General features: G+C 43.7%; 1 protein-coding gene across 1 annotated transcript in view; it reads left to right on the forward strand.

The window, feature by feature from the left end:
• The window catches only part of LOC142740402 (uncharacterized), a 366,060-nt gene that overhangs the window by 88,693 nt on the left and 256,923 nt on the right, over nucleotides 1-20,444 (forward strand). Inside the window, exon 2 of the mRNA XM_075849946.1 lies at nucleotides 3,606-3,718. Coding sequence (XP_075706061.1) covers nucleotides 3,606-3,718 — 113 coding nt within the window. The remainder of the gene's footprint in view (nucleotides 1-3,605; nucleotides 3,719-20,444) is intronic.

Below are 20,444 nucleotides of genomic sequence, written 5' to 3' on the forward strand. Positions count from 1 at the left end.
CAGAAGTTTGTCGAACATTTAGTTACCCTTTAAGCCCTGAGACAGGGCTTAGCAAAGGCAGACAGAAGGCAGTCCTCAGGGACTTAATTCGCCCACCCCCCCCCGGCTGCCGTGACTACAATCTGCACTCCACAATCGCATCATGGGGGAGGGACGATGAGCTGTCCGAGGGGGCCGTCCCCCTGTTTTTAACGCCTCAGATGCTGCGGTCGCAATTGACCGCAACATTTAAGGCCTTAAATGGCCAGCAACAGCGAGATCGCTGTTCCTGGCCGTTAGTCCCGGGTGTCAGCTGTAATACATAGTAGACAACCGGCGTGTATGAATCAGGCTCAGCATGAGTTCACTTCATACATCATGCTCCGCACTATGACGTACCTGGCACGTCATTTTGCGGGAAAGGCTTAATGTTGAGAACTCGGCATTTCATCGATCAGCACTCATTTCTACTAATTTATTTTCACATGTAAAAGTACCCTAAATAAAGTTATTAGTCATTCAGATATTGCTTTTGTATTTTGGACAGGGTTGGACTGGCCCACTAGATTACCAGAGATTTCTCCGGTGGGCCAAGGCTCTGATAAATTAATTGGCCCCAAAGTCCAGCAGAAGACATCCACATTTGGAGTTGATTTTGGAGCCAATCACTTTCCACTAGGGTCTATTTCTTATAGGATGATTCACAAATAACCTTTTATATCTTATTGATGATATGTCCTGTGTGTACAATGATAACAACAAAGATTGTGATTAAATTTAAGTCAAGGCGCAGTACTGTATAGATGAAAGATGGGCCACAGGTGAAGAGGTAAGCAAGAGCGCATTTTGTAACACCATCTAGCAAGTTCTGTGTAGGACTCTAAGACATGAATATACATTTAAAATCTTTTTGTGTACAGTATAATTTTAAGTTATTCAAGAATTTCAGTTTCCTATTATTATAAAGCTCCTACCTTTTAAAGGTTAAAATATTACAATAAGTTATTCAAGAATTTAAGTTTTGCATTATTATAAAGCTACTACCTTTTCGAGGTTAAAATATTACAATAAGTTATTCAAGAATTTAAGTTTTGCATTATTATAAAGCTACTACCTTTTCGAGGTTAAAATATTACAATAAGTTATTCAAGAATTTAAGTTTTGCATTATTATAAAGCTACTACCTTTTCGAGGTTAAAATATTACAATAAGTTATTCAAGAATTTAAGTTTTCCATTATTATAAAGTTACTACCTTTTAAAGGTTAAAATATTACATGACATCATTGTTCTTTCTGGGCCAATGTCCAGAACACTCTATAGTTGCTCAATGTTGCATATATTTTTGGAATGGAAAAAAAAAATCTGTTTGGATTCTTGGATCTCAAATCTGTATGTACACATGGGAGTCACTAAACATTGTAACAATAGGTGCAGCTGCTAATGGATCAGACCCAGAATATATTGGCTTAAAATATGATAAATCTTTCTCATTGGAAAATTGTTTTCTTTATTGCTCGGTCCCAGAAGTACTTTCTTAAAAGTATTCAATTTTTTACATATCGGTCTCATAAAACAACTTCACAAGATAATAAATGATCAGCATACATTAAAATAGATATATATATATATATTCGTGTGTGTGTATGTATATATATATATATATATATATATGTATGTGTGTGTGTGTGTGTGTGTGTGTGTGTGTGTGTGTGTGTGTATATATATATATATATATGTGTGTGTGTGTGTGTGTGTGTGTGTGTGTGTATATATATATATATATATATATATATATACACATGTAAACAATGCTGACCATGTGAAAGGGTCTTAGACTAGGTCTTAAATAGGGTACATCCTGGTTGGCTCCATTATAGAAAATGAACAGCGGCAGTTGGAGTCCTGCAGACATCTTAGGAACATGGACATGTAAGTTCTTGGCAGTACAATGGCTTTGTGGTAGGCACTATTGCATTGCAGCACTGGGGTTCTGTGTTTTATACTGACCAATGGAAACATCTGCATGGAGTTTGTATGTACTCCCTGTGTTTGCGTGGGTTTCTTCCAAATAATCCGGTTTCCACATTCCAAAAAACATACAGATAGGGCATTTAGGTTGTGAGACCCACTGGTGCAAGTGAGTGATGAAAACTTATGTACAGCACTGCGGAATATGTTAGCACCATATAAACAGAAATAATTATATTTACAGGAATTGCTTACACAGGTTTTAAACCCCTCTATAAATTTCACAAAAAGAGTTGTGGTATTGAGGAGAAAACTATATTAAAGGGGTTTTCCCATGAGGGACATTTATGAAATATCCACAGGATATGTCAGAAATGTCAGATAGATGCGGGCCCCACCTCTGGGACCTGCAGCTATCTCTAGAACTGGGTTCCTAAAACCTGTTTTAGCTTTTTGTGCTCACGCTGACTCCCGGCCACTTTCTAATTACATGGTCTATACATGGTCGCTGAGATATGCTGTTTCCATAACTCCCATAGTAGTAAATGCAGTTAAGGAAGCAACATAGCATGCGAGCTACGCTGTTTACATAACTGCTATTCAGTTCTATGGGAGTTACGGAAACAGTGTAGCTCAGCGAGTTACGCTGTTTCTGTAACTCCCAACCATCTAATCAGTAAGTGGCCGGAGGGCAGTGTGAGCACAAAAAGCTAGAACGGGGATTAGGGGACCCCGTTCTAGAGATAGGTGTGGGTCCCAGAGATGGGGCCCGCATCTATCTGACATATATGACATATCTTGTCTATGATGGGAAAACCCCTTTAAGGCTACAGTCACACGACCAGGTGTCAAACTGCCTTTTTTCACAGCCGATTTGCACCCATGCGGGACCCGTTTTCACGGATCCCTCATAGACATAAGTCTATTGAGGGTTCCGGAAAAACGGGCAAATATACCACATATCCTATTTTTTTCACGGTCCGTTCACATGGTCCGTTAAAAAAACGGCTGTGTGATTAGCCCCATAGACATGCATTAATTCTAATGCAGCCGTGTGACAGCCGTTAAAAAACGTCCGTCACACGGCCGGCTATCCCTTTCGTCTGAATAAGCCCTAAGTGTGTAATTATTTGTAAGATTTATAGAGGGGATTGAGTGCCGTTATTCTTTCTTATATATGTCAGAGAAGTAATAATTAAAAAGAAAAAAAAATGTGTGGCAGTCTTTGTCTTTTTGTCTGCTCTTTAAGCAGCTTGTATCTGATTGTGTATCTCTAAAAATATAATTTCTTATGGAGGAGTATCCGGCAGTGAGTGTAGTATGAAATGACTATAAAATGGTTTGCTGTTGTATTGTATTACTAGTCCTACAGCAGTGCTAAACATCTTAAATCAACCGGCAGGTACAAAATTCTCATGTCTACAGACAGCAGAATGGGGAAGGGCATCTATCCAGGGTCAGGGGACTATGTATTTTCAGTTCTATTTCTGTTTTCAATTTGATGGGAATTTGTTAATTGTAGGGCCTAAAGAACAAGGTATATTGTGCCTACAGTCTCCAGAGATGTACATCCAGTACTGTACTGTATGTAACAAAAGTTATCTTATTTGACTACGGTGAAACTATATGAGGGTTCTTTTTCATTTTTTTTTGCAGTGTCCATCCCAGAGGTCCAGAGATGCTGGAGCAGATTTCATATGCTTGATCCCGATCTTAACGGTAATGTGAAAAGGAGTCATTTTTCAACCGAAGATATAGTTGGCAAAAAGGTACGTGTATTATTATTTATATTGATTATAGCAATTTTAGTTGTCATTTTAGTTATCCTCAGGGCAGACACAAACAATAGAGGGCCACTTTGCAAGCCATAGAACACCTTATTCATGGCTCCCCGGAAAATACCTCTGGTGTGTCAATCCAAGAGGAATTGTGAGACATGGATGTGAATGAGTGCCTAACATCTGATCTAATAGATACTAGAGAACAATATTACTTTTGGTAATGTAACAGTGGGCCTCCTTGTCTGTTTGGTCCCTGTGGAGCTGCAGGATGCGTATAGGGTATGTCTTTCCTTGGTTATAACTATCCTTGTTACAGTGCTGTACAGTAAAGTTGCAAAAAAAAATAAAAAATCATACATTACAGTCAAATAGTGACGAATATTGCAACAGTCCTTGGTTTTTCAATATTAAAATGTAAACATTAGTCAGTTTTTCCCATACCCCGAAATCTTGAAACATCAAGAGCTGTCACTGTTAGGAAAAGTTCACACGTATCGGATTTCTTCAACAAATCCACAAAAAGCTGCAGAGAAATTCACAATGGCAAATCCACACCAAATCGTGCAGATTTTGGTGCGCGTTTCCCTAAAAATAAAACCCATGATACTCGCCTCCCCAGGCGCTTCCGTGATCCCCTGCTGGTCTCTGTACACGGGCCTTCAGCAATAACGTGCCTGTGATTGGCTGCAGCGGTCACCTGTCGACATGACTCTTCAGCATTGGAGGCTGGGCATACAGATACCAGTGGGGGAGAAGGGAAGCATTGAAACAGAAGCACCAGGAAAAGTGTGTATAGTGTTTTTTGTTTCTTTTAAACTTATTTTGACTTGTGGATTTTGCTGTGGATCTGCAGGTAATCCACAGCAAAATCTGCAACAATAGGATTTGCTTGCAGATTTCTTCTCCTCCACCACAGGATAGGTGATAAATATCTCCTCGTCGGGGGTCCAACCGCTGGGACCACCACTGTTCCGAGAACGAGTTTACGAATCCAAATGGTTTTGTGCATGCTTGGCTACCGTTCCATTCACTTTTTTTGGGGCTGCCAGAGATAGCATCCATCAGCCCCATAGAAAATTAATGGAGCAGTATCGCTCCATTTATATGAAGTGCACACAGACAGAAAGGTAAGCTTGTTATCAGGATTTGTGTGGCACCCAGTGGTCGGACACCCACCAATTTAGACAGATATCACCTATCGTTTATGGGAAAACCCCTTTAAATGGGGAAAATCGGCAACAAATTTTTCCACTTTCTGCAGCAGATATTGACAGAAATTGACTGTATTCCACTGCAGATTTTCCTTCCGCAAGTCTTGACAGAAAACCTGCAGAAAATCCGCTACGTGTGAACTTAGCCTTAAGCTGTTTTCACACATGCAGTTTTTGTAACAAAACACGAGTGGATCAAAAAGATAAGAGAAGTAGGTTTTTGTCTTATACTCTTCTTCAGTCCTTTTGGTTCTACTCCTAGCTTCCGCCTAAACTGCATATGTGAATACAGCCTTAGGCTTCATTCAGACGAACGGGAATTACGTCCGTGCAACGCGCGGGATTTTCACGCGCGTCGCACGGACCTATATTAGTCTATGGGGCTGTGCGGACATGTGCGTGATTTTTACTCAGCGTGAGTCCGCTGAAAAAAAGTCACGACATGTCCGTTCTTTCGGCGTTTTGCGCGAATCACACACCCATTGAAGTCAATGGGTGTGTGAAAACCACGCAGGTCGCACGGAAGCACTTCCGTGCGAACTGCCTGTTTCGCGCACCAGCTGTCAAAAGGATGAATGTAAACAGAAAAGCACCACGTGCTTTTCTGTTTACAAACATCCGAATGGCGTGTCATAATGATGGCGGCTGCGCGAAAACCACGCAGCCGCGCATCATATGTTGCTGCCACACGCAGCTGTTAAGTGTTTTTTGCGCACGCAAAATGCCGCGCTCGTGTGAACCCAGCCTTACAGTAGTGATGACAAAATTATTTTAGCCTGACCAAAGATGCTAGGAATGAGGCAGGCAAAGCAGTTGACAAATCTTGACCAGAACATAGGGCTGGCAGAGAGCTATGAAACACGTTGTCCACCAAGCTTCTTTAACCCATTAAGGACCAAATTAATTTACACCTTAAGGCCTGAGCAATACTTATTCATTTTCTGCAGGGGAGGGAAGAATATAAGAAAAACGCAATTCCACCTTTTGTCTTTTGCTTTTTATTTTTAGTCTGTTTACTATGCACTCTATTCAATGTCTATAGGACCGATGCAAACAGCTGAGCACTGCATGTGGCTGTTTCCATCAGCCTAACAGACATTAGAGCGACAATAGAGCAAAACCACGCATGCATGAATCCCTATTCAAGCCTTATTCAAACTCCTCCTCATTGCGGCTGGGCACTAAAGATGAAAGGAGAGACTCGGGACACTTGTTTTAGTGACCAGTGGGAGTCCCAGCGGTGGGTCACCCACAGATCAGAAATTTATGACCTATCCTGTGAATATGTAATAAATGTCTTTTGGTGGAAAACCCCTTTAATTACTCTGATTCCTAATGATTGTTGGGGGCAGGCATTTATTTTATGCTATTGCTCCCACACATTTATGTTTGATAGGGCAGTGTTTAAATGGGACAAGGGAACATGTTTTAACGAAACTTAAAATGATTACTGTCTAATTTACCTTTCTGGTTCATCTGAGATAAGTTGTACAGTACTTAAAAAAAAAAAAATGTATCCGAGATGGCCGCAAGCTACAAACGATATATACAGATTGTATGAGTATTTTCTCTAAAGCATAACTGAATGTTAGTAATTATTTATAAATCTCAGCGTAACAACAGAAATAAATAACATATGCTTCTAATTCAATTAAATAGTTAAAGTTGCAGGCATAATTACTATAAACAATATACGAAATGGCAAATTAATTTTAAAATCTCTAATTCATGGTTTTTTTGTGATGGGGTCATATACAGTATAGTTTTGTGATGAAGTAATACAGTATAAAGAAAAAATTATTTTCCCAATTACTGAAAAATTTCCATTTTTGGGAGGGTGTGGCTACTGTATAAGACTTTTCTTTAGGTTTAATGGCATTCTGTGATACTGGCACTAAAGACAGAGGCGTAGCTAGGTTCTCCAGCACCCGGGGAAAAGATTTAGTTTGGCGCCCCCCCCAACCTCTTTCCCGACATCTCCGTCCCCCTCGCCGTGTGTGATTTCTCTACCAATCGACGTGTCATTGCTTTTAATGTAACACATTTGTACATCTTACAAGCAATATGGTTCTATACACAACACCAGAACCAAGCTCAGTACATAAATACAACACCAGCACAAATACAGCTCAATTTAGTGCAACCCCTGCTGTATAGGTGTGTGCGGCATAAAACTACAGCTCTCAGCATGGCCCGAACAATGGTAAGGATATGCTGGGAGTTGCTGTTTCACAAAAATAAATCCTATCAATCATATCACCATCTCGCTGCAGATCATACAGTGACTACAGTGCTGATTAGAGGCAGAATAAACATTTACATTAAGTGACTCACCGGTGACGTCTCAGATTCTAGTTATTTTTCTCCATGTGGTCCAGATCTCTATGAAAACTTCTCCCGGTCACAGCCCATTTCTGCAGTTTGCTGCTCACATGTCTTCAGCTTCTCACTTTTCCAACATTTCTACACCTATAAACAAAGATAAAGTTATCATTATACCACACACTACGAACCTAAATATAATAGCGCCATACACTGCACCTCTAATTATAATAGCACCATACACCGTGTCCCACACACACACACACACACACACACACGCTGTGCCCCCTGTAGATAGTGCTTAGATAGTGCCTGCCATAGAGCCCCCTGTAGATAGTGCCCCCATATAGCCCACCCCTGTATATAGTGTCCCACAAATAACTCCCCCTATAGTGCTCTACAGATAGCCCACCCCTGTATATAGCCCCCTGTATATATAGCCCAGCCCTGTATATAGTGCTCCGCGTATAGCCCAACCTTGTATATAGCCCCCTGTAGAGATAGCCCACCACTGTATATAGTACTCCACATATAGCCCACCCCTGTATATAGCCCCCCTGTACAGATAGTCCACCCCTGTATATAGTGCTCCACTAGATAGTCCACCCCTGTATATAGTGCTCCACAGATAGCCAACCCCTGTATATACTATATACAGGGGTGGGCTATCTGTGGAGCACTATATACAGGGGTTGACTATATGTACAAGGGGGCTATATACAGGGGTGGGCTTTCTGTGGAGCACTATAGGGGGAGATATTTGTGGGATACTATATACAGGGGTGGGCTATATCTACAGGGGGACTATATCTACAGGTGGGCTATATCTACAGGGGGGCTATATCTACAGGGGGACTATATCTACAGGGGGACTATATCTACAGGGGGGCTATATCTACAGGGGGGCTATATCTACAGGGGGACTATATCTACAGGGGGCTATATCTACAGGGGGGATATATCTACAGGGGGCTATATCTACAGGGGGACTATATCTACTGGGGGGCTATATCTACAGGGGGGCTATATCTACAGGGGGACAATATCTACAGGGGGACTATATCTACAGGGGGGCTTTATCTACAGGGGTGGGCTATATCTACAGGGGTGGACTATATCTATAGGGGGGCTATATCTATAGGGGGGGCTATATACTATATAGCCCCCTGTAGCTATAGCCCACCCCTGTATATGGTGCTCCATAGATAGCCCACCCCAGTATATAGCCCCCCTGTAGATAGACACCCCCCCGTAGATAAAGCCCCCCGCGTGTAGATAAAGTCCCCCTTATAGATGAAGGCCCCCCACCCGTGAAGAAAAAGTCCCCCCCCCCCGTAAAGTCCCCCCGTAGACAAAGTCGTCCCCCCTGTAGATACAGCCGCACACTTTTATTACAATTAAAAAAAAATTACAAAAAATTCAAACTCACCTTATTCCCGCTCCCACGCCTTCCGGCAGCCATGGAGACCTGCTCTCTTCTGCGCAGGTCTCCTGGGGGTTAAACGCATCGTCTATGAAAGGCGCTGATTGGCTGGGCAGGATGACTTTCCCTGTCAGTCAGTCAGCGCCTTTCATCGACAGAAGCTTCACTGGTACAAAAGGTACCAGTCGCTTCATTCGTGGAAAGGCGCTGAATGGCCGGGCACGGAACGTGCCCGGTCATTCATTGCTTCTAATTATACCTGTGTCCTTGCGACACAGGTACAATTATAGTGCAGGAGGAGGTGGCGCTGGCGCCCCCTCTAAGCTGCGCCCGAGGCACATGCCTCGCCTGCCCCCCCTAGCTACGCTCCTGCTAAAGAAATTATATTATGAGCTCCCTGTATGTTCCTGAATACATATAGCTAGTTATAGTTCTTTTTATAGTAAAATAACATAAAAGATTGACCCCCGCTCAACACACACACACACACACACACACACACACTCAGACACACGCACACAAACACAGCTGGTTATAGTTTTTTTTTATAGTAAAATAACATAAAAGACTGACTCCTGCTCCACACACACACACACACACACACACACACTCAGACACACGCACACAAACACAGCTGGTTATAGTTTTTTTTTATAGTAAAATAACATAAAAGACTGACTCCTGCTCCACACACACACACACACACACACACACTCACACACTAGGAAGAAAAAGTACCAAAGAATTACATACCTCCCATCTTATTCATACTGGTATTGAGAATCTAGAACATGGATACAGTTTACATGGGCATTTGCACTTTTGCACAGCAATGTGCCTATATATCATAGATTTACAATTATTTAAAACCCACAAGTTATCCTTATCCCCAAAATTAACATTCTCCTAATAAATACATTTTGTACAGATGTGTCCACCCTTACCTTTGCTAGAATTTGGTTAAGGCTGCAATTCACCCCACAGCCACTGGGTGACCACACATAGACACATATAGAATGGACATCTCGTGACAGAGTATCGCAAATTCATGGTTTGGGTTTTTTTCAAAGTTGATCATCTCGCACCATACATCTCAGGATATGTTGATATAAGAGGAAAGGTAAGGACTCTGACCCAATAATTGGCACCAAAGGAACACATTTGAAGGTGGCTTTGGAGCCAATCACTTGCCACTAGGGTCTATTTTTTATGGGTTGAATCACAAATAACCTCTTATTAAAGATAGGTCTTGCGTGTAAAATGATAACAACAAAGTATATGATACAGTTTAAAGTGGACGTGCACATGTTTTTTATTAACAGAGGGAGGAACCTCAAAATAATTTACTCTGGTAGGCCCAAGGAACCCCCACAAATCTAGAATGAGGACCTTAGTTAATAATGTATAAATATTTATTATTGCTAAGCATAATTAATTAGATTACATGATGACAGGATGATACTTTAGATGATTTCATTGACATTTAAGTGCAAAGGTCAATAACAATTAATTCCTATTTTTGACCCTATTTGCCCCTATTAAATGATTAAGAATGTAAAATATTTCTTACCATAATAAAATTCTTATTGATAGTGTATCATTCCAAACTGAGAAATCAGATTACCCGGTCACAGTATATGATATATAAGTGAGCTATATAGATCATACATATTATTAATAATTGTATAATGTATCTTTTGATTTATGTATTCTGCCATTTTAACCCCTTCAGGACTAGTCTGTTTTGGCCTCGTGGACAAAAACGAGTTTTTCAAATCTGACATGTGTCACTTTATGTGGTAATAACTTGGGAATGATTTTATTTATTCAAGCGATTCTGAGATTGTTTTGTCGTGACATATTGTACTTTATGTTAGTGAAAAAATTTGGTCAATAAATTCAATATTTATTTGTGAAAATTAGCATTTTTCTAAATTTAACTGTGTCTGCTTGTAAAACAGATAGTAATACCACACAAAATAGTTACTAGTTAACATTTCCCATATGTCTACTATGTTGGCATTGTTTTTTGAACGTCCTTTTATTTTTCTAGGACGTTACAAGGCTTAGAACATTAGCAGCAATTTCTCATATTTTCAAGAAAATTTAAAAAGGTTATTTTTTCAGGGACCAGTTCAGTTCTGAAGTGGCTTTGAGAGGCCTATATATTTGAAATCCCCCATAACTCACCCCATTTTACAAACTGCACCCCTGAACATATTCAAAACAGCATTCAGAAAGTTTCTTAAGGCCTAATTCACATGAACGTGTCCGTTTTGCGCGCGTAAAAAACGCAGCATTTTTCCTGCATTGGAGTTCCGTGTGACATCAGTGTATGGTGCGTGTCTGCGTTTTTTACGCACGTATGTCATTAGTATGTCTCGCGTATCACGTCAGCAAAATAAACTCATGGTGACATTGGACCATCTTTTGGGAAAAGTGGAGATGACTGGCTAATTTTAGTTCTGTTCATTTAATTTACTTAATTCAATTGATTTAATTTTATTTCCTTTTACATATGTATGTATTGGATTTTCCTTTTGCTTATATTTGATGTTGATCTTTGTAAACATCCTACATGAAACTCTGACATTGAGCGGAACCAGACTTCGGCATATAAGGCCTAATTCACACGAGCGTTTCCGTTTTGCGCGCGCAAAAAACGCTGCATTTTGCGCGCGCAAAAGCTCAGTGTGGCATCTGTGTATGGTGCGTGGCTTCGTGATTTTCAAGACCAGAGACCCGTGACTTCCAGGGCTTCCTCCGGACTTTTCGCATGGTGTTTGAGAAGCCTGGACTGGTCTCATCTGCAGCGGCTTCCTTAATTAACCTACGCCAAGGAGACACCTCCATGAGTGAGTAAGCCATCCACTTCCGCACACTGGCGGGAGAACTGTTATGGAACAATGAGGCCCTGGCGGCTGCATTCTGGCATGGACTGCCCGCATTGATATGTGGATCCGAGAACGCCTCCAAGAGGTTCGTCGGGAGAGAGGCCTTCCTAGTCTGGTCCCTACTTTGAAGCAACCCCTGCTGTCCTCAGATGTCGATCTTTCTAAAAAGTCTGTGATGATGGACCAGTATAAGTTATCCACCCAGGATAGACAACGCAGACGCACTTCGGGTCTATATTGCTAGGAGGGTTGGTAGGAGAGGCAACCTTGGGTAAGAAAGGACTTCTGTCTAAATTGTCCATACCAGTGACCATAGTGTCCGACGAGAGAACGCATCAGGTCTCTGCGTATCTGGACTCTGGATCCGCTGCTCATTTCATCCGTAGAGACCTGGTGGATCTTCTTCAATTACCCACCATCCCCCTGGAGAGGCCGTTGACGGTTGCATCAGTGAATGGACTACCTCTGCCAGACTCAGTTATAGCTGTGACAAAGCCGCTGAGGCTCCAAGTGGGAGCTCTTCACTCCGAACTCCTGTCGTTCTATATCCTATCCAAAGCCGTTAACCCTGTGTTGCTGGGCCTGCCTTGGCTCGACTACATGCCCCAGTCCTGGACTGGAATTCTGGGGAGATTCTCCAGCGGGGCCCTGAGTGTCAAAGTCGATGCCTGGTGCAGATTCGTTTGGCTCAGCCTTAGCTGCCTCGGTCAGTGGCAGGATTACCGGGTCATTATGCTGCATTTTCGGATGTCTTCAACAAGAGGGAGGTGGAGACATTGCCTCCACACTGGGCGTATGACTGCCCTATCGAGCTTACTCCTGGTGCATCCCTTCCCCGTGGTAGGGTATATCCTCTCTCCTTGCCAGAGACTCTGTCCATGTCCACCTATGTGACAGAGAACTTGGAGAGGAGCTTCATACGGAAGTCTTCCTCCCCGGCAGGAGCCGGGTTCTTCTTCGTCAAAAAGAAGGATGGTTCTCTTAGTCCTTGTATTGACTACCGAGGTCTCATCCAGATCACGGTGAAAAATAAATATCCATGGCCACTGATCTCAGAACTGTGTTATCGTTTACATGGTGCCAAGATTTTTTCCAAACTAGACCTGTGTGGGGCTTACAACCTAGTCCGGATTAGCCAGGGTGATGAATGAAAGACTGCATTTAACACCCGTGATGGACACTATCAATATCTAGTAATGCCCTTCGGCCTGTGTAATGCACCCGCGGTCTTCCAGGAGTTTGTTAATTATATTTTCCGTGACCTCCTCTATGTTTGTGTACTAGTCTACCTTGATGATATCTTGATTTTTTTCTCCAGATCCTATGACGCATCAGAGACATGTCCGTCAAGTTTTGCTGCGGTTAAGGGAGAATTGTATGTACGCTAAGTTGGAGAAGTGCGTGTTTGAAAAAGAAGCTCTACCATTCCTGGGCTATATCGTCTCGAATCAAGGTCTCGAGATGGATTCTGAAAAGGTAAAGTCTGTCCTGGAATGGCCACGCCCTCAAGGCTTGAGGGCCATACAGCGCTTTCTGGGATTCGCCAATTTTTACAGACAGTTTATTCTAAACTTCTCCTCACTGACATCTCCTATCTCTAACCTCACTAAGAAGGGCATAAACGCCAAGGCGTGGACTCCTGAGGCAGAGTCCGCATTCAATAGCCTGAAGAGTGCCTTCACGTCAGCCTCTATCTTCCATCATCCAGATGTTTCTCTACAGTTCTCGTTGGAGGTGGACGCATCCTCTGTCGGTGCTGGTGCACTCCTGTTCCATAGAGGCTCCAAGGGCAAGTCAATGGTATGTGGATCTTTTTCTAAGCTGTTCTCTTCCGCAGAATGCAACTACTCGATTGGTGATCGGGAGTTACTGGCCATCAAATTGGCTCTGGAGGAATGGAGACATCAACTAGAGGGTGCAGCTGATCCCATCCTGATTTTTACAAACCATAAGAACCTTACCTATCTTCAGACGGCCCAACGGCTGAACCCTCGTCAGGCCAGGTGGTCACTGTTCTTTACCAGGTTCCAGTTTGAGCTCCATTTTCGACCGGCCGACAGAAGACAGAATACATCATGGAGATTCCACAGAACATCATTGACCCATCTTGCATTGTCTCTGTCAACCCCCTGCAAGTTGGGGACATTCCCCCATGGAAGACTTTTTTGCGCCTGGCTGAACGTGGAAGAATCCTCCGCTGGGGACACTCTAGACTGGCAGGTCACGCGGGGACCCATAAGACTCGGGATCTGATTGCTCGTCATTTCTGGTGGCCCATGCTGCCCAAGGACATTATGGACTTTGTTTCTTCCTGTTCAGTATGTGCAGCCAACAAGGACGCTCACTCCAGACCTGCTGGTCTGCTCCAGCCATTGCCCCGTGCCCAATGCCCCCTGGCAGCATATAGCTATGGACTTTATTACCTCTCTCTGCTGGATGCAGTACTTTCTGGGTGGTGGATCGATTTTCAAAGATGGCCCACTTCGTTCCTCTGACCGGTCTTCTTTCTGCTCCTCAGCTGGCCAAGCTGTTTATCCAACACATATTCCGCCTGCACGGCTTGCCGCAGCATTTTGTGTCTGATCGGGGGGTTCAGTTCACCTCAAAGTTCTGGAGAGCCCTCTGCGAACTCCTAGGTATAAAGTTGGACTTTTCCTCGGCCTACCATCCTCAGTCCAATGGTCAGGTCAAGAGGGTCAATCAGATCTTGGAGAACTACCTACGCCACTCCAAGCAGCACGATGACTGGGTGCAGTTGCTTCCGTGGGCTGAGTTTTCTTACAACAATCATACCAGCGAGTCCACACAGAAGACACCGTTCCTTATTGATCCATATTCCTCTCCTGTTACGTCCGAGGTGCCAGCTGCTGACACGACCTTTGGGGACTTTCTGCAGATCTGGCAGCAGACATGATCCTCCATCCTTGCTGGTGGTCGACCGCATGAAGCGGAAGGCGGACACAAGGAGAAGAGAACCCCCTCAGTTTCTTCCTGGCACGAAGGTCTGACTGTCCTCCAGGAGTATTCGACTGAGGGTGCCATCGTACAAATTTGCTCCCAGGTTCCTCGGTCCCTTTGAGATCCTGCAGCAATTCACCATTTTTAGTATATTTACACAACCTATGAAGGAGAGAGAGAAGTATTGCCAGGATTTTTGTGTTCGTTCTAACGCAGATATGTATCCAGAAATATTATGCTTGTATAGATTTGAAGGTTTTCTGGTGAGCTCTATCCCTAGATACTTTATGGAAGGCAGACACCATTTCAGGGGGAATCTAGATGTCCATATAGGTTTAGAGAGGGGCCTTTTAGCATTAGGGCTTCGCTTTATCCACGTGTTAGGTATAGCCAGAGAGTTTCCCCATTGTCTGTAGCTCGCCTAGGGCGTGAGCCAAATTATTTTTGTGGTCCTTGATTAGGAGGAGGAGATCATCTGTGTATGTAGTTAATGTCAGCTCCTGGTTCCCCAATCGTATACCCCTAAACATGGATGAGGATGTGATATGGTGCAATAGAGGGTCCAACGACACATTAAACAGGATGGGTGAGAGGGGGCAGGCCTATTTCGTGCCTCTGAATAGATCTATATTTTGGGAGAGGTGACCGTTTATAAGTAGGTTAGCGGTGGAGGAAAAGAAAGGAAAAAACCTTTGATCCAGCGCTAGAGTATCTTTAAAAGGAAACAGTGTTCCAATATGACAACTATTGAATTTAGAACAATGGTGGTATTCAGTGCATCCCCTGTTATGAATTGATGCTACATCTAGATTATTTTCCAACCAGTATTTCAAATTTTTTAATTGTAATTTTAAATGTAAAGTCTATATGCAATATGTTTGTTTTTAATAGATTTTTGAGCAGTGTCTTCTGCTATGCAGCTGTCAATTTGTTTATATCCAGTCTTAGGCTTGATCCCGGTTCTACATATAACACACTAAAGTTAATATATTTACTTTCGTTACTACATATCCCTCAATACAAACAGATTGTAACAAAGGAATTGATATATTTTTATGTATATATATGGACTTGTCTGCCATACTTTCACGTTGGGTTCGTGGACCCACTGGACCGTACCGACTTGGCGGTATGGCAGCTGGCCAACAGAGCACAGGAAACAGTCTATAGTACGTATAGGGTACCTGTGGTAGCTCGGACAGTAGCAAGGCAGGCTCGGCTGGGACTAGTCAACAAGCAGACGTCAGGCGTGGTGTAGCAGGACAGGCGTGGTATGCAGCACAGCACGACTACAGCTCAGCACGGCACTTGACCAGGATAGCACGGGATACAGGATACAGGATACAGGTACAGAAAACACTGGGAACTGGAAGACACTAGGAGACCATTTGCATAGACAAACTAGCTTACGACAAACAATGCTCAGGCATGGGAGGAAGGGGCTGGGACCTTCTTATAGCCCAGGGTGCTCTGGGAGCAATCAAAGAAACTAATTGGTGTGCATTAGCACAAATATCCCAGTTTCCCAGCTACTACTTGAATTATGGCATGTAGTAAAACATAACTTTTAATATTTAGCTTTAGAAATAGAGTGCCATGAAAAAAGAGTACACGTACAACATTGAGTTAAGTTTAAAATGTGCAGAGTAGGTTAGCATAGCATTGGAGATGTGAGAGGTATTGACATCTCATGGACGTAATATGGCTAGCATGTGCGGCAGCTGCAGACTGCCTGGAGAGCCTTTATCTTACGTAAAGTAAAGTGCAGGAGCTAAACAGCGACTGTGTTAAATTTTAAAAGAGCACTAGCCCCCCCGACATGTTTCACTGCTAGAGCAGCGTCTTCAGGGGATAAATTCGGGGCTATCACCGGCGCGTGCGAAAATTGCTTCCTGTTATAGTAGGGGAAACACCCCTCGTGGGGTGCTTCATCCCTAGTGACAGCCAATAGAATTCACAGTGAGGGACGAGCCCTCATACTGTGTGATTGGCATGTTGGCTAGCCTATGTAGTGAGGCAGCCGTTCACCCAGTCGCAAGCCGAACCCGGCACGTGCGCACTGTGGTAAGAACGGGTAATAGTGTTTTTTTCCTTTAGGGGTGGGACGGCTGTCATTGCGAGGTGTCAACAAATACCGAGCAAGGCGCTACATATGTAGACGCGTTACTCAGTGGCATGACGTCTGGATTTGCCTCAATGTGGGTAAAAAAATTACATTTGGAGATAATCCAGATGTTTAATGTATTTTAGGAGAAGATGAGGCCAGATTTGAATAATAGGTTATATTCCAGACGAGATGGCATATATAAGAGGAAGCGAGAGTGTCATAGTTTATGTTGTACTGAAGGACAATGTATAGCTCCTAACAGTAGGACTACTGTGACGGGTTAACTGTATATACAGGTAAAGTTTATTGTATATAGAGGATTGTATCACATAATGGTGTATGGCATACACTTAGTTATCAATATTAGGAACTTTATAAGATCCATATTATTTGAATGATTGGAATGGAAATTCATGAAGGATTTTATAAAAAGGCAGTGAAGGTAAAGCCCTCATTTAGACCATTGGGACTAAGAGAGCCTAACCTATGTATCCAGCGTGCTTCTTCTTGTAACAATTTTTTACCTAAATTACCAGCCCTAGGGGCCAATTTGACTTGGGTTATGCCCCAGAATTGTAGGGCATTGGCATTTCCCTGGTGACGAGATCTAACGTGTCTGGAGAGAGGAGTGTCTTCTTGTGTATTGATAGTGCTAACATGCTTGGAGATTCTTCTCCTAAGCTGTTGAATTGTCTTACCAATATATAATTTTGGGCATGGGCATTTGGCGGCGTATATGACACCGCTACTCTGGCAATTCATAAATTGTCTGATGGTGTACTGTTTTCCATCTACAGGGTTATTAAAGATTTTGGTTTTTGGCATATATGGACAGAATGTACACCTGCCGCATGGAAAGGAGCCTATAGTGGGCGGTGGGAGCCAAGTATTGCGAGGATTAGAGGTTTTGGTGTAGTGACTGTGTGTTAGGTATTCCCGAAGGTTCTTGCCGCGTCGATAAGTGATACTTGGGTGGTCGGAGATAACTTCAGCCAGGTCAGGATCAGCCCGTAAAATGGGCCAATGTTTCTGCAGTATATTTGATATTGAAGAGGAACAGGTATCGAAATTGCCAATACATCTGATAGTGGAGGAATGTTTGTCTTTTTTGGTATCTGAATGTGTTTTACCGTATAGAAGTTCATCTCTAGAAGCAGCTCTTGCTCGTGCATATGCCCTATGTAAGGTCTTTTTAGGATAGCCGCGTGCTGAGAATTTTTGGAAGAGAGTATAGCATTCTTGTTGAAAAGTTTGTTCGTCAGAACAGTTCCTCCTAGCTCTCAGGTATTGTCCTATCGTTATACCTTTTTTGAGTGCTGGTGGGTGAAAGCTACCCCAGTGGAGGAAGCTGTTTGTGGCGGTTGCCTTACGGTAAATGTTGGTGTGGATATCTCCACCAGAATCCAGAGAGATCTGAAGATCAAGAAAACTCGCCTTACATAAATATTTTAAAACCAACACCAATACTTATCAGTTCGACCCTACTGAACTCAGAACCTTGCACGCTTTGGAGGACTTAGCGAATGAAAATGAATGCAGAGTGAGCACAGCCACAGGCCCATTCTCAACTTTGCGACCTAGATCACGCATGACCCCCCTTTCACTCAGTTCGCACATATCAACATTTTTGTCAAGCTGGTAAGTGCGGAGCTCAGTAAACTCAAGACACAAAAAGCTGGCGTTAGAGGTAACCTTAGCCAAATGGAACAGGCCGCCCTAGATGCACTCTGCAAAAATAATGAAATTGTATTAAAATCATCTGATAGACTTCCGGTTCCGGCGCTGGGATGTGAGGACGGCGTGAGGTGAGCTCCTGAGACCCGATACCCCGAACCTCCGCCGCCACACACACCCGCAAACTAAACCTACCTCGGCAGTTAGCTGGAGGCACGGTGAGTGGGCACAGACAATGCATGGAGCGGTATCTCCTCAGGAGCGGCAGCCGCGAGATCACCCATCCGTCCGGACGCACGATGCAGGGAGAGGAGGTATCCAAGATGGCGACGCTGCAGCATGCATCCCCGCCTGGCAGCAGGTCACAAAGCCCAGCGCCTTCTGTAGAGAGATTATCACAGCCGGAGGTGGCAGAATTGCCACTGGATTATAGGAGACTGGCGATAGAAGTTGCTACACACCTAGCCCCCGACATTAAAGATTCGCTGGTGGCCACGGTAACAACGACGTTACAGAAGCTACAAAATGAGGTTACGTCCCATGGTACACGGCTAGACGAATTGGAGCAACGTGTTGGCCTTATGGAAGATGAATCAGCTGGGGCACATACCTACATTCAAGGCTTATTGCAAGACAACTCCAAGCTCAGAGATCGTCTGGAGGACTTGGAGAATCGTTCCAGGAGGAACAACTTCAGGATTGTCGGCCTACCTGAACACATTAAACCCCAACACCTACAGGGGATATGTGAAACGGAGCTCCCAGAAGCTCTGGTCCTGAACAGGTCTTGCAGAGTGGAGAGGGCGCATCGTGTCGGCCCACCGGGCACAGTAAAGGCCACCACAGGAGTACCGCACACCAGACCACGTCAAGTGATCATGTGATACCTGGACTACAATGACAAAGAGGAACTCTTGCGCACCTTCAGGAATCGAAATACTCCATTACAGCTACGGGGAGCCAAAATAATTTTATTTGCCGATTACTCCGCAGATGTCACGCGGAGACGAAGATCATTTGGGGGAGTATGCACTACATTATACAAGAGCAAAATCAAATTCCAGCTGCAATACCCGGCCACATGGGGGATTACAAGACCAGATGGTTCCATCAAGGTATTTCACACCCCTGAGGAGGCGACACTCTTCGTGGACAAGATGGTGAGACATGAGAACCCTGACGCAGCAACAACGAACACCCGGCAGAGCTCAACGACAAGGAAAAAGACCCCGCCGGACCCAGCATTAGCACGGGACTGTTCTTGGTCTTCAATTGTCCGGGTACCATCACCCAAGCACCAACGCACAGAGTCCTCCAAAACCTTGCAAAGATCCCGCATGGATAGGATGATGGAGGCGTTATCGGACTGATGAGTATAACTTTCAATATGGCGTGCATATGCATATCCCATGTCACACACAAATGTGGTTTTACTGTGGGGCGCGAAGGCCAGGCATATTAGAGGCACTGTATAATTATATCTAAAAGGCAGGATACTGCACATTTATGACACCCTGGCAAAGGGAAAGGCCCAGAAATATCCGAGGGCCATTACAATCACAAAAATAAGGAGGGGGGGAGGGGGACGGTCTTCACCCAGAAAAAAGTGAAGTCAGGTATACCAATATGATGCGAGACACACAAGAGAGATTGTGGATATCGCTGGTTGGGTATTATGTTGCTACTGGTTATATTACTGTTTTCTTGCTGTTTGTACATGAAAATGTTATAAGTTTGGGAGCAGCATGGAGCGGAGATCTCCAAGCAGCCACCATAGGACCGGGGCGCACATGCCCGGAAATAGATATTCAAAGCAACTCAAGTTTGATCCTTATAGAGAAATTTAGAATATGCAAGTGACCTCATGGAATGTTAAGGGGCTCCGTTCCCCAAATAAACGGATGATGGTTCTTCGTCACCTAAAAAAACTACACACTGACATCGCTTTCCTACAGGAGACTCACTTGGAGGAGAGCGACTTCCACCGCATGAAAAAAATGTGGGTGGGTGCAGTTTACGGCTCTTCAGCTTGTGGTCGTAAAGCAGGTGTACTCATTTTGATCAATAGAAATATGGTACACGAGGTACTGCACACAGATTCCGACTCGGCAGGCCGTTTGCTCCA

The sequence above is a fragment of the Rhinoderma darwinii genome, chromosome 1, assembly GCF_050947455.1.
Source record: "Rhinoderma darwinii isolate aRhiDar2 chromosome 1, aRhiDar2.hap1, whole genome shotgun sequence".
NCBI classification, from domain to species: Eukaryota; Metazoa; Chordata; class Amphibia; order Anura; family Rhinodermatidae; genus Rhinoderma; species Rhinoderma darwinii.